The sequence below is a fragment of the Lissotriton vulgaris genome, chromosome 4_1 (genome assembly GCF_964263255.1).
Source record: "Lissotriton vulgaris chromosome 4_1, aLisVul1.2, whole genome shotgun sequence".
Taxonomy (NCBI): Eukaryota; Metazoa; Chordata; class Amphibia; order Caudata; family Salamandridae; genus Lissotriton; species Lissotriton vulgaris.
In genome coordinates, this window is record NC_141691.1 from 1,618,121,163 (window position 1) to 1,618,147,492 (window position 26,330).

The following is a 26,330-nucleotide window of genomic DNA, read 5'->3' on the forward strand; positions in this document are numbered from 1 at the left end:
GCCAACAAAAGGCACAACGATGCCGAAGCATTTTTGCAGCTCAGACAAGTTGCTGTACTCAGTTTTAAAACCATCATAAACACCATTTAGTTTGGACATAAGCAAAGCATTAAAATGATCAAAAAAGCCACCAAATATTTTTGTAACCGAAGTTTATTTAACAGACGAACGTGATGAATGAGCAAGTGTGGAAGCATCAACGGGGCACCTAGGAGAGAACAGAAACAAGTTACTAATCATGTGCTTTGCGGAAAACAAGACCATTCAATCTAATATGCTTTGTGACCGTTAAAAAAAAAATCCTCACTTTTTTGTTTCGGACTGAGCAAGCCAAACACGAACACTAAGGTACCTATATGTACACACATGTAGTAATGAAATTGAAGAAATGAAATCCTTGGCAAACCCGCGTGTAAAGCTTTCCAGCGGTCATCAGTTGTCCCCAAACATCTCCAGACCCTATTTGTTGTCACGGATTAATCGGCACCCCAAAAGGACACTAATATCCAACTTTCAAGCAGCAAAGATCAATCACTTTGTAGTAGCCCAAGCAACCTGGTGTATGCCAGTATTCTTTTTATAGTGTAGCAGCCAAGACGACGTAAAGAACGGACAGCAAGGGCACACTATTGAGATTGTTAAGTCCTCTATGTTGAGAATGTAGCACTAAGGTCGGTCAGTTGAAAAGCTTTGGAGACTAGTAAACAGTCTAAATACAGCTTTTCTGCATTGTGCAACGCATAGCCCAATCGACGAGAATAGCCATTTTATGTCCAGTTATAAAAAAAGTGCACTTGCTCAGTGCTTTTTAATGCAATACATTAGCACACATGAGTTTAACTTACCACCTCAAATACAGACAGCTACTCTGTATTTACACAGACGCGCCAATTGAATACAAGTGGCTCATCACTCAGTTCTTTTGTGGATAATTCTAGCATTTTTGTATTTCATAGCCTATACACTGTGTAGGGGACCAGAGATTGAAGTCCAAGCCAATATGTTTAACAGAATTATTGGCGAACACTTACCATAGACATTCAAAGTTCCAAATTGGACCTTATAAGCCATACTTTTTCGCTACTGTAATTTTTGATCAACCTACTTCCTCCATCTTTTATACAGAAAAGCTAGCACAAGCATTCAATAGTCTCAATGCACCAAGTCTAGCTCTGAGACTTCTGCCAAAACGGCATGCTTCTTGAATATGCATGTTCCTTTTAACAGGTGAAATAATTTAGGCAGTGCAAAGAACTAAAAATGGGGCCTTAGATAACTAGCGTTTACAGTTTAGATTCATCAAACTCACCATACAACTCATTGCTTAAAATATATATTATACTTCAGACTTCAATCAAGGACAAGTTAACTCAGAACCTCGCATTTACATCTGGAAATGCAAAACTATTATAATTGTACGGGCTGACTATCCAACAATAACATTCACATTTCTAAAGTTTGGTTTGTATAGAAAGAAAACATACATACACAGACATGACATCACAGCGCATTTCGGTTAGAATTCCCATTGGAAAAGCATTTTGGAAGAGTTTGACATATCTTAAAGAAACTCTGCGCCCACCCCGCCAGCCACCACAGTCGACCCATACCAGATATCACCACTTACATCACAAAACCTAATTCTGCTTAAATCAATCTATATACCAGAGATTTCAGACATTAAATGAAGTGCTGAAAGGCACAGAATAATGTATACCATAAGTTACTATTCACGCACACACAAGCTCCCTTTGCTGAACATACAGCCAGCCTACCGTGCACGCTTTCACCCTGTACCGAATACTGTGTGGATAGTCTAACTCACGTGCGCAATCAACCTGACCAGAAACTTATGTTTTTTCCCTGTAGTGTTTTTTCAACAGATATTACATCTTTAACATTTATTTTTTCAAGTGGATATAAATATATATTTTTAAACCACCACACTTGCGCTTCTCATTGCTTTTCTGCTCACCTTTGCATCCTTATGGGACCTCACCCTCCCGTGTTTCACCACAGGTTTCACTTTTTACCTCCATCCTGCTCCTTCAAGCTAAATCTTTTTTTAATTTTTAAGCAGTACTGAGCAGCTGTACCTCTGATTTCAGAAATTACTCGTCATGCATATTTAACCACTTTTTGTATTTAACCGCTCCAAGATAGTTGGTCACCATCCTAAATAGAAAACAATTACAGAAGAAGCACAATGCACATGCATTAGTGTCTTCCCCCCTTCATTTTATGCAGTTGCTGCACAGTATCTGCAAAACCATTCTCTTTTCTACAGATGTGCTACACAGCATTGGCAAAAAGCACAATTGGTCTGCATTAGCAGCCCAAATGGTTTAACCATCTGGCTTTGCCAATTCTTGTTTTCTCAATGTATTGTGTGTCCTGCTCTGCATATATTTTGAACTCTTATGCATGCATTGTAAACTACACTTTATATGCAATTTTGGGAGTCAGCTACTTTTAGCGAGAGCGCCATGGATACTCGTGCAGGTTTTCACACTGGTTGCTGCTGTTTAGAGATGGAAATCATAAGATCCGACAAAACTACCCAAGAGGAGGCTGTAGTGCTTAAATGCCTTGGTTTAGGACAGTTCTTCAATCTGGGGGGGGGGGGGGGGGGGGGGGGGGGGTAACGGGGGGGCGCGCACTCCACCGTAAAAGCTTACCTTTGTTGTTTTCTTTTCCCTCTGTCTTACAACACAAATCACCCATTTCAAATGGGGATTTTGGATTGGATAAAGCCGGAGCAGAAGCCAATCAGCACGTAGGAACGTCACCAGTGACATACTACCAATGAGGGGGGCAGCAGCTGAAATTGCAGGAAGTGCTGCAAAATTTGCAGGCATAAACCTCCTGTATAACCTTGGCTGCCTTTTCTTACTGGTTTCCTGTGAATGTGTTCCTACTTTTTACTGTTGCCCCGCTGTGAAAGACTGCTGCCGAAATCTGAAGAGGTAAGAGGGCTTTTTTCAAAAACTGAGGGAGGGGGGTTGTGGATGTTGGGCTGATGTTCTTCCGTGCCCCCATAACGGAGGGTTGGAGGAAGGGGAAATCGATGGGGCACAACGTGCCCATGCTTCTGGAATTTCACAGGGCCAATTCCTACATCTGAAATGCTCCAGTTGCACTGGGAGGCAGAGTCCTCTGCTAAAACCAAAAGCAAACGCTTCGGTTTTAGCACAGGAGACTCCCGTGCATTCCACTGCAGCATTTCAGCTGTAGGAGTTTCACCCCGTCCTGGGAGGATGCAACTTTCAAGTATCCTCCAGTGAAAGTACTTGGCAGAGTATGTTTGGGCATTAACTTACTTCCTGCCCTTAGTTTACCTATTAATAAACGTGTCATATGGTTTATTTTCTTCGGTTTACGGGCGGTTCATTAAAACACTGCTGGATTGTATTTGCAAGTGTGGTTCATGGCGGTTTAAAAAAATGCTGCAGGACTCTTTTGTAGAATGGTCACGTAGCAGACAGGGTTTATTGTTTTTTCACATACATTACTACAATGTGTTGTGCCTATATAGGAAATGTAGCCTAGGCAATTTAAATATTGGTATGTAGATGTGCTCCTACAGCAGAAACATTAAGTGCTGAATTGAGACAATATGAGGCTGTTTTGAAGCAGTGCTTCCTCCCAGCTCTTCAGTTGTTTGGTTACTGAGATTGCAGGAAGTGCCACGACATTTACAGACAAAGCTCCTGCATTACACTTTTGCTGCCTTTTCTTCCTGGTTTCCCGTGAAGGCAAGAGGGCTTTTTCAAGGTCCGTGGGGGAAAGGGGGGCATGTTGGGCAGAGGTTCAGCTGTTACGGGGGAGGGAGGTGAAATCGATCGGGCATGACGTGCCCATGTTTATACAATTTTACAGGGTTAATTCCTACAGCTGAAATGCTTGGAGTCACCTCTGCTAAAACAGAAAGCATGTCTGTTCGTTTTTAGTAGAGGAGACTCTGCAGGAGACTCCCTGCCTCCCACTGCAGCTGAAGCATTTCACCTGTAGGAATTTAACCCCATCCTGGGAGGATTAGCTTTTCCCAGAAAGGAGAAAAGGTTTATTTTAGAACTATAAAGGCAGTAAACTATGTATTCGCTTCCTAAACTGTATTGCAGTCCCAATTATATAGTGCTTTTTTTCTGTGAGGCTGGAGTGCTTTTGGGGGTTATGAGAGATTCCTAGCCTTGTCTTCAGAGGTACCTTTAGGGCAGCAGCACCTGAGCCTGCACAGAGAAGCTAAATTACACTATTACAAACCAGTTTGTAAATATTTGGGGAATGTTTAACTTTCTCTAAAATATTCCCTTACTGGAGTGTAACTATTGCATAGGCCTCCCAGGCAATTGTGTGGAATATTGCACTTGGGCTGCATTTAGAAGAACACAGCCGGCAATCCCGGAAAATAAGTAGTTTCTTTTAGAATTATACAGGGAGGCAGCAACACTTACAGGGCTAGAAGGGCTTCATGCCAAAAGAAAAATGCCAGCTATGTGTTGTATATACACACCCTGTAAATTGCTGGTCTTGGCACCAAATACGGGTTATAAATAAAGAAGTATGTGTTCATTTGTAATGTGACTTTTCTGTCTTTGTTCTCTTTCAGTCATGGATCGATCAGGCAGCCTGCTGTTCGAAGTATGCACAGATAAGTGCTGAAAGTACAGCTTTAGGTGACTGCTTATTTTTGTACCGCCTGGGACATCAAAATAAGGAGCTGGCACCCCTAATCATAAAACTGGAAGTTTGTTGCAGGATCAGCACGTTTATTCCCTCCACCCTTGATCCCTAGTTAATGCCATAATAGAAATAGTTGAACTCGAACGTGAATTCCTACGCCGCCAATAACATGCTGACATAATTCAAGTGTCTGGGAATGCACCCTACATTCACACAACACCCCTCATTTTAGCCCTTCACTTTCATGCTCACCATGCACTCACAGCGATCACAATGTCCTCATACTGTTCCCCATGCACTCACACCAGTCACCCGCTTAACCTGCACTCACAGTGATCACTCCACCCACAACGCACTTGCGCTGTTCACCCTGTACCTCACCCTGCAGTCATACGAGCACACTACTCACCCTGTAATCATGTGACACTTCATTCACCTGTCCCCCTCACTGGGCAATATCACTTTAATAAGCCTAACACTAACCATACATTATTTTGTCCCACTCTGCACTTACAACCGCACCAACATACATACAGACACCTCACTCACCCCTGCAGTCACTCTTACGCTACTCTCTCACCGTCTCATGGCTCACAGTGTACTCACATGGGCACTCCTGCCACCCACACAGCACAGAGGTTTAATGTGCCTGCTATAAAAAACATGTACTATGCAGATCAAACAACTGAGTGAGTAAACTGAGTAGCACTATAAAAAAAATGAAATGTTTATCAAATGTTCTATAGAGAGATGAGGTGCATGGTTGGTGAGTGGTAGTGAGGGAATTCATGGAGGAGGAAATGGCGGAGGGGGCACCAAAAAGACTATCACTTAGTGCGACCAGTGCTAGGCCCAGCCCTGTCTGGGAGTGCTAGCCCCCCCACCCCCCCAAGGTTCTGGTCTAGTTGCGCCCGTGCACACAAGTTTGGGCATGTCGTGCTCCATCAAAGTTTTCATCCCTTCATAGAGACAGCTGTTTTTTGCCCGGATGGCCCGAAATATTTCCTTAACAGATTCTTGTAAATACAGATTTTTTCTCCATTTCTTTTTAATCTGGGTGATGTGAGAATTTATTACTATTTGCAGAGAAATGTGTTTCATGCAACAACCATAAAGTTTATTTTAGATCGAAACGGGTCCTTGCATACAAGAAATTGGGGGATTTCACAGCTATTTTTCGCTGTAAAATTAGTGGGCTGCTGTTGTGATACAACCGTGAAAACATCACTCTCTGAATGTCAGATGTAAACACTTTTAGAATTTCGACCTTAGTGTCTGTGCACCGTTAGTAGCCTGGATAAAGAGGGTATGGCAGAGCTAAAAGTGAATCAAATTCAAAGCTGTTCTGAGCAGGGGGCCCCAAAATAGTTTTGGCCCTGGGCCCCCAAAAGCCTTAACATGTCCCTGTCACCACAAAGTCTGTCCGACAGCATTGCTCTGAAGTAAAATCGGCAACATCATGAATTTTTTATTAGTTCTATTTATTTAAACATAAGACAGACGTGCCCTAAACCCCCAAAGCTTCAGGCAAGCAACTTATCGTACCACTAAGGAATTCTCAATGAGGCGTTCGTTCAGTGCCCCCTAAGTTGACTTCGAAGTTTGTCTTCAGATCCATAACTGGTTGGTGAGCAATTATCCCATTAACTCTGCCTAAAACGTTTGTTAATTATTTCTAGCGAAGAAGTGTACCAGCTCTGAGCTACAGTGCTCAAACTCTGATAACACTGTCTCCCTTACAGACACTCTGTACACATTGACAAACACATAGCTGTGTGTGCACGCTCAGGTACACTATCACTAGCAGCCTTGAAAATGCTACAGCAGTTCAAAGCATCACACACACATTATTGTACTTTTATTTTTATTTTTATTTTGAAAGTTTTATATAGCGCGGACAAGATCCTTGCGGATATCAGAGCGCTTTACATAGAAGGAGTACATGAAGGATCATAGTTCAGGGGGGTAAATCAAATGAGAAAACAATACATCGTCCAACAAATAATCATAAGAAGCAACAGTACAATCAGGTAAATCATGCATAGGGTGCAGTATGATCTAACGATCTGTGCATTAAAAACAAGTAGAGGTATAGTACTGCAATAAAAGGCATACAATCACTAGTTGATAATAATCTAAATAGGCCATTTCTTAGGGTGCTATGAGAGCTAACGATCGGTGCATTATAAACAAGTGGAAGTGTAGTGCTGCCATAAAAGGCATTCACTCGCTAATTAATAGTAGTCTAAAAAGGCCATTTCTTAGGATGCTATATGAGCTAACAATCGGAGCATTAAAAGTGATTAGAGGTATGATACTGCAGAGTGGCAGACATTCGCTGACTAATATTAGCCTAATGAAGGTTTCCCTAGGGTGTGTTCAAGTGGTGAGAAAGACTAGTCCAGGATGGCCGACACAGAGAGAGAGAGAGAGAGAGAGACCAGTCTAAGATGGCAGCCAAAATGCAAGGATTCCCGAGTTTGGTTTCTCTTTCTACTCTGGGGATGTCGAATTAGTCCATCTTCCATGTTCATTGAGGGGGGGGAGCCGAGTTCAGCTTCTATGCCGCTAGATGGTGGCTTATCTCCGTTTTGCTGCTCCCTGACCGCGTTGGTATGTAGCTTCATGGTGGACAGGGGGCGATTTATGGTTCCAACTTTATGGCCCCAGCCAGGTTAGCAATGGAGAGTGAAAAAGCCCGCGAAAATACCAGTCAGAGAGTGAAAAGACCTGCATGGGAATTTTGGTGGATAACTCTGCTAGCAGTTACCTTAGAAATCACCACTGACGCTGCTGCTTACATCAGGCTTCTCCCAAGTTGTGCAGAGGTTGCCCCCAACACACCGGCAAACAGGGCATACCGGCAGTGTGAGGGGAGGGGGGGGAAGCCTCCCGCCCAAAAAGCTGCCCCAAACATCCAGACACTGTCTCACCGGAGCCGCTCCAGATGCCCCCGTTCTGTACTCACCAAGCCACTGGACGGCGGGGGGGGGGGGGGGGGGAGGTCTCCCGTCGGATCACTGCTGAAAACACACCACACCACACCATGATTCCACTCTAAAAATTGATTTGGGCTGAAAAAGCATACTTAAAATTCAAATTTTTTGCATTTTTAGGCTTTGTTTACATATGCTAACTCTTCATAGCTACTTGGGTGTGTAGGACATTGGAGGTCTGTAAAATCGTAGCGGAGAGAGCGTGATTTATACTCAGTTGCTGACTTTGTAAATTGTGTTTGAATCCTGACCCTGGCACTACATCCTGTGATCTTAGACAAAATAATATAATATAATCCACATTTGTATAGCTCGATCACCCGTAAGGGTCTCCAGACACTGGGGCCATTGGGAAGATTAAGCAAGCTATTGGCCAGAGTCACATGGCGTTGGGCTAATCTGCCACTGGTGCCGGGAATCGAACCGTGATCCCTAGATTCCAACATCAGTCACCCTGGCCGGGGCGCCACACCTGCATAATGTGATAAATAGGACCCTGTGTAATTCAACTGGTGCTCATTTAAAGTGTTCCAGTGCCCGGGAACTGAGTTTGCACAATGTAAAACTGTTAAAAGATTTTTAAAGAAATAATTGGCACCCATTTTTCCCAATATACCAAGGTGGTGTCTTAACCAATGGAGTCTTAGCTTTGGCATAGGAAATATGTATATTTTGATTACAAATTGTACAAAAATGTACAGAGTGGCGGTACGGAGTATCCCAGGAGCCCTCCTTGTTCTGTTCCAGAGGTCATTCAGCTGCACATGTTGTATGAACCCATTTTGATGCAGTAGAATAATTTATTTTTCCCAGTGCTTTTTTGCCCTGGCCGTCAGTCTGTAATTTTGCAAATGTCTATGAGCAAAGGCCAGGGCTCCATGAAAATTATACGTCCATACTTTAACAGTCCAAAAACCACAATTCAGACCTCTGAAGTTGAGAATCAGAGGCAGTGCAAGTTTCTCACAATGCCTTTCAATGGGTCCTAAAGTTGTTCCAAATGCATACTCATCCAATCCTGCGCTTATCTGCAGAGTGCACATTACATTAGTCACATGTGCCAGTTATGAATCTGTGCAAAAGTGCAAAAAGGAACTGTACAGGTGTTGAAATATTAACATGGCACAAGTAAAAAACACTGTGCTTACAGGAGTGTGGGTGTATTTTCTATGGGGGATATTGAAGTGAAGGAGCTGCAACAAAGTACATACAAGATCAATTTAACAAACTAAAGAATGGAAAGCTAATGTAGCCCTGCCAGAAATCACATTCTTAACTTGCAGATCATGGCTACCTTATCAACCATCAGGACTTCAACTAATAACTTGCAGATCATTGCGTATTTTGTTTGACCTTAAGATAGCAGGTAACGTCTAGGCATGTCATTCACTCCCTTGCCCATCACTATGATTCTGGTCTCTGGCAGCTTTCACGGTGTCTCATTTAAAACATACTTGGAAAATGCAAGTAATATTTAAGCATTTTCTCTTCATTGCAAGGGAAGAAGCTACTTGATCACTAGGCCGAGGACTCATATTCAAGCAGCAGGAACACCGGAGGAAGTGAATAAGAAGGTACACATTTGTTTTTGAGTGATGGGTGAAGGGGCAGCGCTGAAGTATGCCCTCACCAACCTTTGAACAAGTAACTTGCAGAGCCTCATCAGTGGTGTATATGTATACTTACACCTACACCACTGTGTGTGTGTAATATATATATATATATATATATATATATATATATATATATATATATATATATATATATATATATATATATATACATAAATACACACACAAACATTTTTTGCAGCAATTTTGGGAGCACCTACTTGAAGCCTGGATGAGCTGGAATTACTTTTTATCCTCTTACCACAGAACAATTTTTATCCAAATTTATTTTATTTAAAACAAGATTTCAAAGATTTTTTTTAAACTACAAAGTTAAAAACCAGCTGTACCCCATGCAGCTGTATAATTGCAGCCATGTACTATTAACATGCAGCTTCAAATTTTGTATCTTAGGTGAAATCTTAGGTGAAGCAAGCATTTGACATGGATCGTTTTCTGCTCCCAAAAGATGGTAGAGTGCTCAAGCGAAAGGCTGAAACAGAAACCGAAGGAGAGGAAAGCTGCAAAAACAAGGAAATAGGATTCATCCTATTTGGATTTTTTTTCACCTGCATGGTTGTTAGTGGAGAAAGTAGACCACAATGTGTGGTTTGCGGCGTGATCTTAGCTAATGACAGCTTGAAGCCAACCAAACTAAGGCATCACTTTGAAACGAAACATGGGCCTCTTAGCAGGAAAAAGCAGATTTTTTAGCCAGGAAGTTGCAAGAGATAACTCAGCAGAAAGAAACGGTGAAACATGAGGCGAATACTCCTGCAAATGCATCATACCAAGTAACATACCACATCGGCTAACGCAAAAGGCCCTTTGTAGATGGTGAAAAGGTGACTCAGCATTGCTCAATGTAGCTTGGACAATGCTTGGTGAAAAAGCAGCAGAGAAGTTCAAACGTATACCCATCTCAGACAACAGTTTTCCGCCGCATCTCTGACATGTCAGAAAATATCGAAGCACAGCTCATAGCCCGGTTGAAATCAAGTTTGTTTGCTTCGCAGCTGGACGAAGCAACTGATGTGTCAAAGGATGCCCATTTAATTTCTTATGTTAGTTACCATTATGAAATGCTAGTATTAGACGATTTTTTATTTTGCATGCCAATCAAGGGGCGGGCAACAGGATCAGATTTGTTTGCCATTATCAATTAATTCCTGATTAGCCATGGCTTAAAATGGGAAAACTGCACAGATAGTGCTCCTTCAATGTGTGGTGCTAGGGCTGGCCTAAAAGCGAACGTATTGAAAGTGGCTCCATATATTCTGTGGACCCACTGTATGACACACCGGGAAGCCCTTGCCGAAACATTGACAGCAAACTAGAGGATGTGCTGAATTCGGCTATAAAAACAGCACATTTTATAAAGACCCATCCCTAGTCTATTTGCAATTTTATGTGCAGAAATGGGAGCTGAGCACGATGGCTTGCTGTTTCATACAGAACAGCAGTGGTTATCCTGGGGGAAAGTGCTGTCTCATCTTTGCATTAACCCTTTCGATGCCGATGACGAGCTCAGCTCGTCATCACCCACGGGTGGCGTGTGCTGATGACGAGCTCAGCTCGTCATGTATCGCGGAAAAGGGAAAACAGCCGCACAGCGCAAAAATCGCCGCAGCATCGATGCCGTTAAGGAATGAGGTACGGCAGTTTCTTCTGTGTTTGGACCCCTGGAAAGCAGAACTATGCAATCCCCGCTGGCTTGTGTTTCTAGCATACCTTGCTGACATTTTTTTTAAAACAAGCTTTGTCATGTTTCACATATACTGCAGTGTTCCGCAACCCTGGAGACAGCTGCACACATCCAATGCACAATAGCAAATGACAGTTTCTTCAATATAAAAAGTCACTAACAAGAACACTCCGCCTTCCCCCGATTGCACCCACACCCCCTCGGAAACACGTAGCAGTACATTGGAAGAACATACAAAACCCTCCCTCCTGCAAGGTCTCGTCTTCTTCACACTCATCAACCTATCAGAGGGCCATCCCCTTCCAACAGCAGATCCAAGTCTAGTCCTTGGTAGTCTGCCCATCATTTCCAAATCTTATAATGTTTACGGGGACACCCCCTGGCAGTAAAGATCGGCTGTTCAAGGCCCATGCAGAAATCTAGCCCATTTCTCCATGCGGTCAGCGACGGGGCCTGGGGTGCCTTCCACGCCCTCGCTATGTCCCTCTTTGCCAACGTGAGACCAAGCAACAAGAGATGTCGCTTATATATGTTGCCCCCCACCCCTTCCATGACGTGTAACAGCACCAAACACTGCGTGCGAGGAAGCTACCAACCCAGCACTTCTGACAGACAGGAAACCCCCCCTCCCAAAACCTGTGTATCTTTAAACTGTGTACAAAAATGTGCCCTCTTCTGAGCCACATCTAAGACATTCTGGGGATACAATCATTCCTGCCCTCCACAAGCGCACTCTGGTAAAATACACACAATGTAAGTATTTAAATTGAATCAGGCGCAGTCGCGTAGCTATTGCCGCCCCCGCGGACTTGCTAGGGCGTCAGCCCAATCCTCCTCCTCCAGGTCCCCTACATCCTCATCCCAAGCAGTCTTGAGCCGCTGTAGAGTTGCGGAACAGTGAATGATCAATGTCTGATATATGCGGGAAATCTCGCTGTCTGGCAGCTCCCCCATAAAGACCTTCGCTTCGATGGGGCTAAAGTCAGGGAGAGATTTCAGGCCCACCAGACAAGGCGCCAGCACATGCCGGAACTGGAGGTATCTAAAAAGCCGGGTGCGTGGCATGGCGTACTCATCCCGCAGATCCTGAAATTATTTAAGCGTCACATCGGACATCGCATCCCCAGAACCGAGATGCCAATGGAGTCCCACCCCTAAAACCTTGCAGGGCAGCAAGCTGGGGAGGTGTCTATTACCCCAAAGAGGAGTCTCTCTAGTAAGAAAATTTCACCACCCCATCCTACGCTGGGTATACCTCCAAATCTCAAACACAACCTGTGCGGCCGGGGGCAGAGTCTTCGGGTGCGGAGTACAGTAATGTATGCAAAGAGTGACTGCCCATGAGCTGCCGCTCACCTTGCTGACATTTTTGAGAAATTAAATTCCCTGAATCCATCTCTGCAAGGAGCTGACATGACATCTTTTACCATGAATAAAAGAATAACTGCATTCAAGAAGAAGCTTGATTTATGGAGAAGACTAGTTAAAGATAGCCTGTTTGAGCAGTTTCCATGTTTAGTAGATGCTCTTGCACCATGCCTCCCATGAAGGTTACCTCAAGCCCTGCTTTTCACAGCAGGTAAGGCACATAGGAGCATAATGCTACCAGAGGAGAACAGACTGTTCCGAGGCCCAAACAATTCAGAACTTTACTCCAAAGTTTGTGTTTTATTGATCACATGCCAACCCTGTCACCTGCTTAACTAAGACCACGCATAAAAAAATAAAATACTACAATCTCAACAAAATACAAGAGACCGCTTGAACTCTGACCAACATAAAAACCTAAACCTGTGCAGGGTGCTAATGTTCTGAAAGTGCATTGGTACCCAACAGGCTTAAAAACAATCATGGGTAGACATCTCAATCAAGGGCAGCTTACATTTTTACTACATTTTACAAGGACCTATGCACTTAAGTTGGAGCTCGTTCTAGAGGCAACTATGCAGTAGAAAATACCAAACACTAAATTAAAGCTAAGTGAATTGTGCAACAACTCCCACCAACCACAAACTCCTAACCCCTTCAAAAAACGACTGAATTTGATATGCTTGCTGTAGGAAAAGGACCACAGACTGAGTGGCACATTAGCTAGTTTGCGATATTAACAATCAATCTGAATGTGTGTAGGAAAAATAGTTGCTGAAGTATTTCCTCGAGTAATAATATAATAATCCACATGTGTAAAGCGCACAATCAACCATAAGGGTCTCTAAGCGCTGGGGGCCGTCAGGAAGATTAAGTAAGATATTGCCCAGAGTCACATGGTGCTGGGCTAATCTGCCGCTGGGGATCGAACCGTTATCCCCAGATTGGAGTCAGTCAGCCTAGCCGCGGCGCCAGTGCCTTTCCTATTGATACTGCTAAAAAATGATCGTGAGATCTGTCATTCGCTTTTTTCCGTATGAAGTCTTGTGCAATAGTTGGAAACCAACCATGTCTTAAGCCCAGAAGGATTTTAACAAAGATAGCGTTTTCCAAAAGTAACGGTTTTGCAAGGTACAAGTCTTCACGTCTAGAACATATACAGCGTGTCCAGGTAAGCCAATGTTTTCATAAGATAAATTAAGTAACCACCAATGCTATATCTCGCCTTGATCTTAGTCCATGAACCACAGTTTACAGTACAATATACAAACTGACATCCATGATAGTGTTAATCTACCAAAAGCAACATGCCTCCCTATGAAAACACAAAATCAGTGGTGTGAAGTGTAGCATTCTATATACAGCTCCAAACCTAAGAAAATGCTACAAGAAATGATGCAAATTAATATAAACTTTGCTTAATGAAGCCATTGTTGTTTACATGTACTGTTTGACAATACAAACTACCCAGGTACAGTTTACCATCCTCATTTCCAATTGTAAATGCGAAATCGAATGATGTGGCCAACGCCATTAAACACATTTTACTACAAGCAATGATTTGTACAAAAGGCCACCCTAATCCCATTTAATCAACACTATACATGTACTCAATAAAACAAAAATTTAAGAAACTACACAGAGACCAGGACTCACCCTTAGTTCATCCTTCGTATGAGCCGGTTAATCTGGTCTTCCCTGTTACCAGCATCTCCACCTTCCACAAAGTGAGTAGTCTTCTTTTTCATTCCACCTCTTGGGGAGGACAACTTGAAGGGCCACAGGAAGTTGTTGGCCATCTTGAAGGTCTTGCCAACGGTGTAAATTTCATGAATAAGATCTTCAACACAGATGATACCACAAGTCCCTAATAGTAGAAGAAAACATCACGTAAAAACTGGAACAGTAGATAAAATACCAACTATGTGAATAAGAGACATAAGCACTAAGGAAGGACCTAAGTGACTGATCTTTAAATCACACACTAGTAAGCTTGGATCTCAAAATAATAACCCAGGGAGTGTATCTCAATATTCAGGGTCTGAAAAAAGCTAACACGTCAGCCCATTAAGATATCACCTTGCTCCCAATGCAGGTGTATGCTTACCAAGTTGATTCTCAATAAGAGAGTTATCAGTCAGGGGAATACGCTGCTTTTGAATCTTGAGGTAACCGCGTTTGTAGATCAGCTCACGCACAGACTTAAGGTTGGGATACCTGAAACAAAAACAGACCTATATAAACCCAAGAAGACTGATGTATAGCTCACCTATAACTTCAACCTTCATCCTAAATAATTCAAGTAACATGTTTGCTGAAATCGGTACACAATAAGATCTGCGTTCATTAAGGTTATGTTATAATAAAAAAGCTTATAAAGCGCATGGCTACCCCAACAACTGGGCGTCCCAGCGCTAGCGAAACAAGACGTCAGGTGAGAGGTGAAAGCTAAGGGAAGGACAGCCCAGAGATGTCCAGTGCAGGTGCCGCGGGGCAAAAGTGCCCTAGCTAGACGGAAGAGAATAGCTAGGTTTTGATCGGTTTTCTGAAAGCCAAGTGATCTTGGGTGGAACGGGCCAAGATTGGGATAGAATTCCAGAGGGCAGGAGCCAGAGACCTGAAAGAGCGCCCGCCCGCTCTGCTCCTACGCACCCTGGGAGTGCAGGCCAGGTGAAAATCAGAGTGCAGAGCCCGTGTTTCACACAATGAGCATAAGCCCTGCAGAATCTGGGGGCCCTGATTCTACAAAATCTTATGAAGGATAAAGAGTTTTCAACTGAATTCTCCGTTCGATCGGGAGCCAGTGTAGGCGATGTAGGAGATGGGAGGTGTGACAGTGTTTGGCGAGGGCGAACAGAGTGCGGGCAGCAGCATTCTGAGCCCGTTGCAATCTCTCCGTGACCGTTTTATTTGTACCCAGTAAAAGTCTGTTACAGTAGTCCAGACGAGACAAGACTGATTGAATGATCACCTGAAGGATGGGTGCAGCAAAGAATCCTAAAATGGGTTTCAACCCACGCAAGTGGCCAAAGCAGGTGCCTGCCACTTCTTTGGTAAGCAGTTCAAAGGAGAGGGAGTTATCCATCAGGACCCCTATGTTTTTTACTGAGGGGGGGGGGGGGCGGGGGGGAGGGGGGGGGGGGGGGGAAGACCACCCAGCGGGCCACCATTGGTAATCCGAATTATGCGACTCTCCCCCAAACAGGAGTACCTCCGTTTTAGAGGAATTAAGTTGGAGGTAGTTTTCTGCCAGCCATTCAGATTGCCATGATATCCTCCTGGAACCTCAGTTTGCCTTGGCAGGGTTTTTTTGGAAAAGGTAAATAGCAGCTGCGTTTGGTCTGCATAGAATAGCATATTAATCTCCCGGGCCTTGGCCAAAGGGCGGACGTACATGTTAAAAAGTGAAGGGCTTAGTGTAGAGCCTTGCGGACACCGCAATTGAGGGGATTGGGTATTGGCCTGGTAAGGTGGAGGGGGCATGGATCTGGAAAGAACGCTGACTGAAGTGATCTATTGATCAGCGCCCACCCCTCTGTCAGGAAGCAGTCTTGGAACTTGATGAAAATATCAGTTTAACCGGGTCGGCAGGAGAGACTGATTTCACCTTAATGGAGAGAGTTTCCATGTCTTTTGCAGGACGGGGGTAGGGCTTGTAATCGGAGGGAGGAATCTGGGATAATGGTAGATGGCTGTGGTTCAGATACCACCCTGCGCACATCGAGGGTAGTGTAAATACAGTCAATTTTAATGATAAAGTACTGGGCTAGAGCTTCACAATGCTGGTTGGAGGAAATGATATTATTGGTGGCTGCTATGGGTTTCGTCATATCTTTGATGAGAAAAAATTGTTTTGGAGGAGTTAGAGCTCGAAGTGAATAAATTGGTAAAAAAAATGCAGCTTTAACCTTTTGAGCAAGTTTATGGTAGGCTTTGATCGCCAACCTATAGTTGTTTTGCTGCGGAGTCATAGGAGCGTTCCAAGGATTTGCATTAGTTTTTTTCCTGCCTTAAGGACTCGTTATACCAAGCGTGGGTTTTTGTACGCTTAGCACAAGTCAATTTTTTTGGGATGCAGCAGTCTAGTGTACTACTAATCCAACTCCTATAGACCTTATCAGCTTCCTCCAGATCGGCAGGCCATACCGGGCAGGAGGCTTTTAAGTTGGACGCAAAACCAGAAGTGTCCAGTTTATGCCACGGTAGTTTCATGGTGGAATGCTGGAGGCTCTGCAGAGGGGCGTCCGCAAGATCAAAACTCACATGGATAAGAAAATGGTCTGACCAGGCTAGCTGTAGAGGGACATGGGCAGCAACAGGTGGGTGTTAGAAAATACAGGGTCAAGTAGGTGGCCTGCGAGATGAGATGGACCAACTACTTTTTGCATTAGTTGGCAAGCCTCCATGTCCCCCAGGAAGTTGGTGATTTCCTGTGAGTCCTGGCGATCTAGGTGCAAATTCAGATCTCCCAGAATACTGAAATTGGCTGCCTCTAGGGCAAGTGTAGATGCAGAGAGCAAGAGGGCATCCTGAAAAACTCTAGATGGTCCCAGAGGGCAATAAATGAGAAGCCCAGAAAAGGTAAACGTGTGTGAACAGCGCACACTCACAGTCTGAGACATCGTGGGGTGATAGGGTGCAGGAAAAGGCTGATTTAAATGTCACTGCTAGGCCACCACCCCTACCGCAAGGTCTATTCTGGGCAAGCAGGGAATAACCCGAGAGGAGGGCCAAAGCAGCAATTGCCACAGAGTCATTTGTTAACCATGTTTCTGTTACAAAAAGTACTTCTGGAGTAGAATCCTGAAGATCAAATACTTCTGATGTTGAACTAGCGACCTATAGTTCAAGCTAAAGATATTATGTGGAGCGCTGGTAGGCCTACTCAGAGACCTATCGGTCACCTCCGCTCTAAAGCGGTTTATATCTTACACTGCAATTGAGGCGCACCTGGGTGCAAATTGTGATTGCCACATGGTGTTTGGCTGTGCGCAGCAGTCACTCCCAGGAGTAGGTATGGGCCCTAGTAGGGACAGGGGTCCTGGCGTCTGGCGACGCAGACTGGCTTGCCTTTGGCGCGCCCCCTGCACGTCTGGGCCGGCATGGGGGAGAAATAGGGCTGGGATAGAAGCGCCCGCCTCCACCGGAACAATGGTACAATGAGCCTGGCCACTAAATCTGATCACTGCATTTGAGAATGAAAAGGCTACTCACATTTATCATTTTGTTTAATCAAACCTGTAGTTTTTGCCAAAATGCTAATTTCTCGTAAAAAAATTTAAGCATTTAAACCAGTAAGAGTGGACTTGCATAGCTATTAAGCAACTATCACTTTTTACAATTAACAGCTTCAAAAGGTATGGTACAGCCATCATCACCATCTTAGTCAAATAAGACAAGAGTTAGTAGGAGGTACATTCTTACATTAGCCTAGATGTTTGGTGCCATCAACCCATTACATTTTTGTATTCAGCCAACACTTGAGTACAAGCATATCTCTGCTAGGGATGATAAATTTGATCAGGAAGGATAAGTATATCAATATAGGCTTAGATAATTTAATTTTTCAAATTCAAGATGCTAAATGTTCTCCAGACATCTAGAAAGGATGCTATGGAGAAAGGCATAGACATGAAAAAAGGACACAGAGGTGGGACAACGCCTCTTAGCATTCTGATATATGCAAGACCAAGCAATTATAGAGCCAGACTTTAGGGGAAGGAAATATCAAGTAAATTCATGTGACAGGTCATGGCAATTGAATAATTTGGCTTTGCAGTCTCAAGAGCCACAGGGCAACAGAAATAACTTTCAGCAAAGAGGTTGTTGAAATGCCTTGGAACTGAACTAGGTTAAATAGCCTTCAACAATGCTGTTCTGCTACAGCCACATTACTTGGGTTATCAAGCTGAAGTTGTGTTGAGAATTGGCACAAAAGTTTCACAGTACATGTGGATTAGTGATCATGTGGATTAGTGATCATGTTTGAAAAGAGCTGGGGTATTCTAAAAAGTACATACCCCCAGGCAACGTATGGTTCCACAATCTTCAGCATGTTAATCGAAGCCTTATTCAGCTTTACAAAAGTTCCATTGAAAATCTGCCTTAGACGAAGAAGCTGCAAAACTTTACGCACTTTGGGACTGACACCGTTGATACTGTTTAGAGAGAACAAAAACATACATAAGACATGGCACCAGTATGCAACTTCTCCCCCCCACAACATATTGCCTTAACCCCCCCCCCACACACACGTTTCCTCACCTCCCCCTCTCACCCCCACCCCTTTGACACATGTACTGCAATACGAAAAAAATTATATGTCTGGAAAGTGCTATGTCGGTCCAGCGAGGGCCACGCAATATTGCTTTATTTCCACAGACCTTCCGTTGTACGTGTTGATCCCCCACATGCCTTTCCTCTGTTGCCTCCTACACTGCCCTCCAGCCTTTCCTCTCTGTTGGCTCCTACACTGCCCCACTTTCCACTACACCAGCAAAATAAAGCAGTTTGTTGCAGCCAGCGCTGGTCAGGTCACATCACTTTTAATCATGCTGCTGTACAACACTGCTGAAAACATTTACAAAGCCTTTAGCTTTCATAGGCTAGTCCTATTGGCTTCAGCAAGGCAGGTTTCTTTTTAATCACCTTTTTTTGCTCATATTGCGCTCATATCCATGTGATTTTCTGCCCCCCCCCCCCCCCAAGTTCTCAGCCATGTGTTTTGTCTGTACACTTGCTTTCCATTGGCGAGAAGCAACTCAACACATGCATTCTCAAGTAGTACTGAAAATATATTTTAGCTTGCCAAAAGTCAGCAGTGCAAGGTATAAAAAGTCATCTAATCAGATGAAGGTGGTTTTGTTTTGCAGGGTGGGATGGCAAGCAACTGAATAGGAAGCAAGCATACAAGAATGATAATGAAGCAAACAATGTAAGCAGAGGGTGGGTGGTAAGCTCACTAAGTTCACAATAGGTTTTTCATATTCAGACTCTTGCTCTGTCTGGAAGGTGAGACCTAAAATGGAGTAGGACAAGTATATCTAGTCTGACAGTGTTGAGTAATAAGAACTCGCAGGCACCAAGCCACAAACACATTTTTTTTGTTTAAACAAAAATCGCAATAAGGAGTAAATAAAGCTGCTAGAAAAACATGAATACTCCTGTACCAAAAAGCCACATAGGGTCCAAGAAAAGGCATGGTGGTTTATATTGCACTCTTTTCGACAGCCTCCAGAAGCCACCTTTTATAGGCAACAATTCCCAAATAAATAGAGGCATGAATGCAGTATTCTATATATATATAAAAAAAACACATGGAGTTTTGTATTTTGAACCATTCAAACTGCTGTGCAATGACATTAGCGCTTAATGGGAGACACACACTATCTTGTAACTTCATCACAGCCAGTGTGCCACAGTCTAACAAACTACACAATGCGAACCCTTTTAAAGGCCGTACTTTAGGACAATTCAGTAAAGTAAACTTCACTTCGAGTGACCGTGAATTTGAATATTGGGTTTTAGTAGATGTAGAATGACATACTCATGCAGTTACACCGCAGTTCTTACCCAGGTCTTAGATTTCATAAGACAGCACCAGTTACGAAACATTCGAATAATATGCTTAGCGGTAATTAAGTGACTAGTAGGAGATTACTTTCAGTACCAACTATATTTTTGCAACAAAAAAACATAAGTGTTGGCCACTTTCTATGATATCTTACCCTCTGATCCTGATTACAAAGGCCAATTTTGGTTGTGCAGGAACATAGTAATTGCCGGCCTTGCGAGCCATTCTGTTCATTCGGATTTCACGTCTGTACATCTGTCTGTACTCCTTGTGATAGGCCTCTGCTCTCTTGTAAATAAGCTTCCTTTGTGATTTCCGAAGCTGAAATAAAATAATTATGAAGCAACAGTCCACAATACCAGCTCAGATTGAAGTACTTCACAAACCCATAAAAGCACATAGGTCATAAAAGCCGTCATTGTAACAATTATTTGGCATATGGTACAATTGCAATTGTACCATTCTAATATATGGAAAGAAAGCACTTCTTTTTGTGCAAAGACAAATAAGTCACAAAATCCTCGTTCTTAAATTTCAGGTGGTAAGAGTCAGATGTAATCCGAGAAGTATAATCTAATAAGAGACATACCATGCTTCAAATTTTATGATAGCCTTCCACACTAATAATTAAAAATCGGTTACACAAAGTCCAGAAACTGGTAGATAGGTCAACACAAGCCTCAACATTCTAGACCTATACATCTATTACTGTAAGCAACACAAAACGGCTAACCGTTCACCAACTACAGACAATTTTCCTATAGTAAATGTCAGGTTATTACATTTTTTAAAGTAATATTATGTCATTAAAATGACAAACACGTAAAATTCTAAAAACCGGGATTAACAGGCGTATTTTTTATCAAAGCATGCACAAAATACAATTAAGTACGAAAAACACAGTTTGGCAGAAGGGGCTCAGTTAGGTCCAACCCACTTCCACTTCACGAAGGCAGGGACTTGCCTCAGCCCGATTATCAGGGCCCAAATCCAGACGTATACATTTTTTATAATCACACAAATAAGTTAGGTTTGTCTGACTCCAATAGGTGTTATAGGTTGCCTCTATTGTCCACATTGTCTAAGCCTCACTTCCTAGAGCACTCCTATTTAGTTTTCTGCTGGGATACAGACATTTTGAGATTGGTACCATCCAGGGAGGTTCAGAGAGGCCTCAATATCTTGGAGACTGGCGACCCATTGGCCAACATACTCCTCCAGCAGATTTTAAGTGTGCCTTATGGAGCCTTCTTCCACCTTAAAGGTGGAGCCAATAATTAATGATCTGCTGTCCATATTTAAATATGTTGGTACTTTCCAGCTCGAAATTATTGGCAACCCCAGCCATCTTTTCCAGGTATTACTTTCAATAATGTGCGCACACTGTTCTTTGCTGGCATAATCTCGCAACCATACAATAGCAAATTACATTTTTTGCATCAATTGGCATGGTACTTGAAAGGACATATGCCCCCAAACTAGTTTAATGTTATGTAAAGCTCCAGCAATAGCTTTGGAGCGAACTTCCTGATGGTCTATATGAAGTTTAAAATGTAGGTTATAATTATAAAGGAGGCCTAAATATCTATATTATTTTATTTACCATCTCCACTTCAACACTGCTTAACCACTTAAACATAATATATATGGAGAACAGAGGCCAGGATGCACCCCTGTCAGATCATTGAGACTGCCCATCTTTTTGGACATGGCACCATTGCCCTAGAGTTCCAAAATAGTATACAAGCCCTGATGAAATTGAATGATCAAATATAATATACCCGTGGACAATTCCATCTAAACCTCTTTTCGTAGAGTACAACCCTGTTTATAGTGTCAAACTTGACCAATCAACGTATGACACAAAGGGGCAGTTTTCCTTTAAGAGCATATTTTTCAGCCAAAGAAGTCATAAAACAACCGTCCGTAGTCTAGTACCCATTATGGAAACCCATTTGGGCCTTGGGTAACATTTCGGCATCACTTAGCCAGTCTTCTAATAACTCCAGCAGAAATAAGCACTAGAAAAACCAATGGGACTTGCTTAATGGTCTTCTCATTCAAATACAGGCATGCACAAATGCGGTTTGCATGCGTTTGTCGACGATCAAGGCCAGACCATTTGGCTTTGCCAGTAGTCAAATTTTAGCAACAATATACTGCTATCTGTATAGGATGTATGTGATAAACAGAATGTGAAATACTCCATCGTGCATTCCAACGGAAAGGGTGGAATGATTCACCAGAAGCCAAGAACAAGAGCTGAGAAATACTCCGAGGGTAGAGCCAAAGCTCACCAAGTATAGTTAAAAAAACGATTGAAAAGCAGCAGGCACCTTACAATTCTCAACTGCAGAGGGGCTTACTTATAATGAAAATTCACCAACATAACAAACACTTCACTCAGTGTACGAATTGATCTATTTAAAGCAGGTTTACTTGTACCAGAAAACCAATACTACAATTAAAGTTTCTGAAAAAGACACCTATATCCCAGTCCTCTTGCTATTCTGAGCTCCTAAAAGACCAGCAGTAAGAGGTAACAAATTAATTCACTCACATGGATTACGTTTTCATCTTCTAATTTTATGCCATTATCGAACCAAGACAAAGATAATCAGTTCAACAAGATGCAGCATCACCAGTTGCAATTACACAAGTCCACACCTACACTAATCTTGTTAAATGTTTTGTTAAAAACAGGTCAGTGCACAAAGTATAACCACCTTCTTTAGAGCCACTGTCTTCTTAATTTGTCTGGCCTTCATGGCTGCATAATCCTTTCGCTTTTTTAAAAGGCTTTCAGGAACGGACGGCAACTTCTTCTCTCTAAAACACAAAAGACAAGTTATGATATTTCACTTTCTTCAGATGTGTGTTTGGTACTATGTCTAAAGAGAAACAGTACAGTGCATTATCTTTATATCGTTTTAAGCAAGTCAGTTGTGGAACACACACGAAAAGTTTTGTTACAAGCATCATAACAGTGTATATTTTCCTAGATACTCCTGGGTAGGCAAACATTTGATAAGCCTCTTAAAAACATATCTTGCACTTGGCTGAAAGAGGCTTGTGAAACCAACAAATTAATAGTTACCAAAAGGAATGTTTCATACTCAGTTAAAATTCAGAGCCCGCCTTCAAGCGCGGACAGTTTAATAGGTCACAAAAAGTAAACAAGTCATTCCTACCTCAACAGGTATTACGCATTCTGGATAAAATGTGTGGGGGAAATGCGTTATTTTCTACACTACGTGCATTTCTAAACCGCATGATGCCATACAACAAGCACAGCATCTACATAGGATGTCTGGTTCCCTGCAATATAAGCAGGAACTTGCTACAGCACACATCGCAATTATAAGCTTTGTGATAAATATCAGTAGGTCACATGTGTAGTGTAAATCAGGACAGGGCAAGAGTAGTCCGACAAACTCACATTGTTATGAAATCTGCATTTTGTTGTTCCCATCTACCCAACTATAATTGGTATGTTTAGAAGTAACAACAACAAAACAGTACAGCATATAGTATGGTATTCAGCTAGTGACAAAGCACGGAGGGGCTTTTCAAATACATAGCACAATAATTAGTCAAGAAAAAGGTCGCAAATATGATGGTAGAACTCCACGCCATATGCAACGCTCAAGTATACTATTGTAACAACGTGCAAGTCCAACGCGGAACAGTAATTTTGTATGCTTAATTTAAAAGCACGCATCACACCATTAGTGCTATTGTCATGCACGTGGAGACGTTTGAGTTCTAGTCATCAAGCCTCACCATTTTTATTTTATTAAAACCCTTCACTCTTCTGACCCCAACTACCTAAATAACAAACTGAGTAGAGCAGGTCAATCCAGAACACTAAGACGCTCCAACTCACTCATTCCTCCGAACTCGAAAAAGAAAACAACCCAATACCGATCGTTTTCTGGCAACGCTCCCAGGATATGGAACGCTCTCCCTGGAGTCCTCAGATGCAACCCCTCCTTCTCCAGTTTTAAAAGGGAGCTGAAACTTCATCTCCTAAACAAATGCTTCCAGGACCAACGTCAACTAACAGTCTTCTTTATACGAGTTGTTGCCTCTCTCTGGACATGTCACTCTCGCCTTTTCTTTTATTGCTCTCTCCCCCTCCGCTGCATTGCATATTTATTTATTTTCTGTGGTTTGCTTCTTTACTGCCGGCCTACTATGTAATGTAATGCTGCTTACTGTGTGTATGTAAAGCGCTCTGATACCTACGGGTCAAGTTAGCGCTATATAAAACTAAAATGTTGTACGCAGTTTTATTTTGATCTCAGCAACCACGCGCCTGAACCGGATAACCTGCGCAAAACGTTTATCCGAACAAATTAAAATATTATATCAAGTCTGATGCAAACGGTACAGAAATCAAATGAAAACAAAAAGGCCATTTCATTAGGATACTAGATCTGGTTATTCCCATTCAAAGTCTAGAATGTGTAGCTATTGCCAAGCTAAAGTACACAGAATATCTTCTATTAGGTAGTTTCTTTCTACAAAAACCAACGATGGTGCGTTGTCTCGCATGGAACAGACAACACGTTTTCAAAACCATGTGCAAGGCAGGTTCGGGAAGTAGGTATTCTCTGCACAAGTCATGTCTTCCACAGCACCGTTAATGTAAATGCACACTTTTGGCTAGCAAACTTCGCCGCGGCCCATTTGAACTTTTCATAACCATGCCTAACCCCTATTATATCATCCTTTGCAACCTGAGTAATGTCCAAATCAGTAAAATACTATAAATAAACGTATTAACTTCCATGCACTCCAGTCTGGTGCTGGACCTAAAAGCAATGTTTCTACAGCAGACGAAGCACAAGGACAGAGCAGCTTAATCAACAAGAATAAAGGAAGGTTTAAGCGAGCGTTGTCTTGCCGGCTGCCCCCGGAAAACCACCAGCACGCACAGCCACAGGGAGGAACCAGTAAGTGTCCCGTCTAAAAGGCCACAACCACCACGATTCGTCCTCCCAGAGCCTAAGTACAGCGCCGTACAATTAGCCTCCCTTCAACTCCCTTTACAGCAATAACGACCCCCCCAGCGAATGCGAACATATGCAGAGCCCAGGGGAAAGTTGTCATGTGAGTTGGGTAGGTTGTAGAGACCGATGGCAACAGATTGAAAGGAGGACAGAATTCACTCACTCTGTGCCCGCCATGTTCACCACCGGAAAAGAGGGCTACGCGCATGCGCACGACGCCCTTAACAGCGCTGGTGACGTCGCTCACAAGTGCCAGGTCTATCCACGCTATGCATTGGTCGGCCCGATCTGTGGAAAGAGAAATAGTCTAGACCGCGAATTGTAAAATGGTGGCCGCCATGTATGTAAGGATAAGGTCTTACACAGGAAAGCGTCTTCGTATATCCGCCTCTAAGATGATTGAAAAGAGTTACGGAGACGGAGCTTGTAGAAAACACACGCAACGAAAGTAATGTCGGATGTGTTCGTGATGTACAAATAATCACTTAAAAACATAATGGGTAGAAGTTAAGCTCTGGAAAAGTAACATACAAACAAACCGTTTTCAAAAAAAGATAGGCGGCATTTGGCAGCAAAAGAGAATGTTCAAACCAACCATCGTTTGACTGTTTTACTTTTTGCTTGCTGAAACTTCTTAATTTACGTTTTCCTCTTTTGCGTATTTTTATTTTTCAGATTTCTCTTACTGTCAGAAAATTGGTCACTGAAAAGCGGGGTTGGATAGTGATTGTTTTAAGTGTTGGGACGTAACAAATAGTTTTTCAAACAGCAGCAGAGCTCTCAAATTTCCCATTCGATGCTTGAGAAACTTTCAGCTTTGGAATTTTCTTCGACTTTTTAGATTTAAAAATTAGGGCCATATGTAGGAAAAACACGTTTTGCGATTCTCAATTTGCGATTTTTAGGGAATCGCAATTAGAGAATCTCAAAATGCAATGTAGGTAGGATTAGCAAAATATATTGCGAATCTTACATATTCCTTATTTGCGAATCGCAAATTGAGATTCGCAAATGCGGAATACCTTCCCATTCATTCCTGTGGGCTAGAAGGCCCATAGGAATGAATGGGAAGACATTCTCAATTTGTGATTCCCAATTCGAGAATCGCAAATTGAGAATGCAATTTCAAGGTTGCAAGGGTGTCAATAGGACACCCTGTTGCACCCCTGAAATGAGCATGTGTGCACATGTGGCGCACATACATGCCCTAAGGACATGTATGTGCGCCACATGGCACTTTGAAAAATGCAAAAAAGTGAATTTTGTAAAGAAATCGTAAATTACCACCAACCGGAAGTTGGTGGTAATCTGCGAATCCTTAAGCCAAAATCGCACAACTTAAGTGCTTCCTACATTGCATTTAAGGAATCGCACATTGAC

The 26,330-nt window shown here is 42.7% G+C and overlaps 1 protein-coding gene across 1 annotated transcript; it reads right to left on the reverse strand.

Annotated features, from left to right (window-relative positions):
- Positions 1-137: 137 nt before the first annotated feature.
- RPL7 (ribosomal protein L7) lies at positions 138-25,146 on the reverse strand. Its single transcript, XM_086965885.1, has 7 exons — positions 25,114-25,146; positions 22,662-22,764; positions 20,090-20,256; positions 18,383-18,520; positions 14,470-14,579; positions 14,019-14,229; positions 138-208 (listed from the first exon to the last, which is right to left on the reverse strand). The coding sequence occupies exons 1-6, from the start codon at positions 25,125-25,127 to the stop codon at positions 14,021-14,023; spliced, it is 741 nt and encodes a 246-aa protein (XP_086822011.1). The 5' UTR covers positions 25,128-25,146; the 3' UTR covers positions 138-208; positions 14,019-14,020.
- Positions 25,147-26,330: the final 1,184 nt, after the last annotated feature.

Coding starts and splice junctions, on each gene's coding strand:
- RPL7 (XM_086965885.1), bottom strand. Junction 20,257..22,661: donor AGACAGTGGCTCTAAAGAAG/GTGGTTATACTT, acceptor ATTTTATTTCAG/CTTCGGAAATCACAAAGGAA. Junction 14,230..14,469: donor TCTTATTGAGAATCAACTTG/GTAAGCATACAC, acceptor TTCTACTATTAG/GGACTTGTGGTATCATCTGT.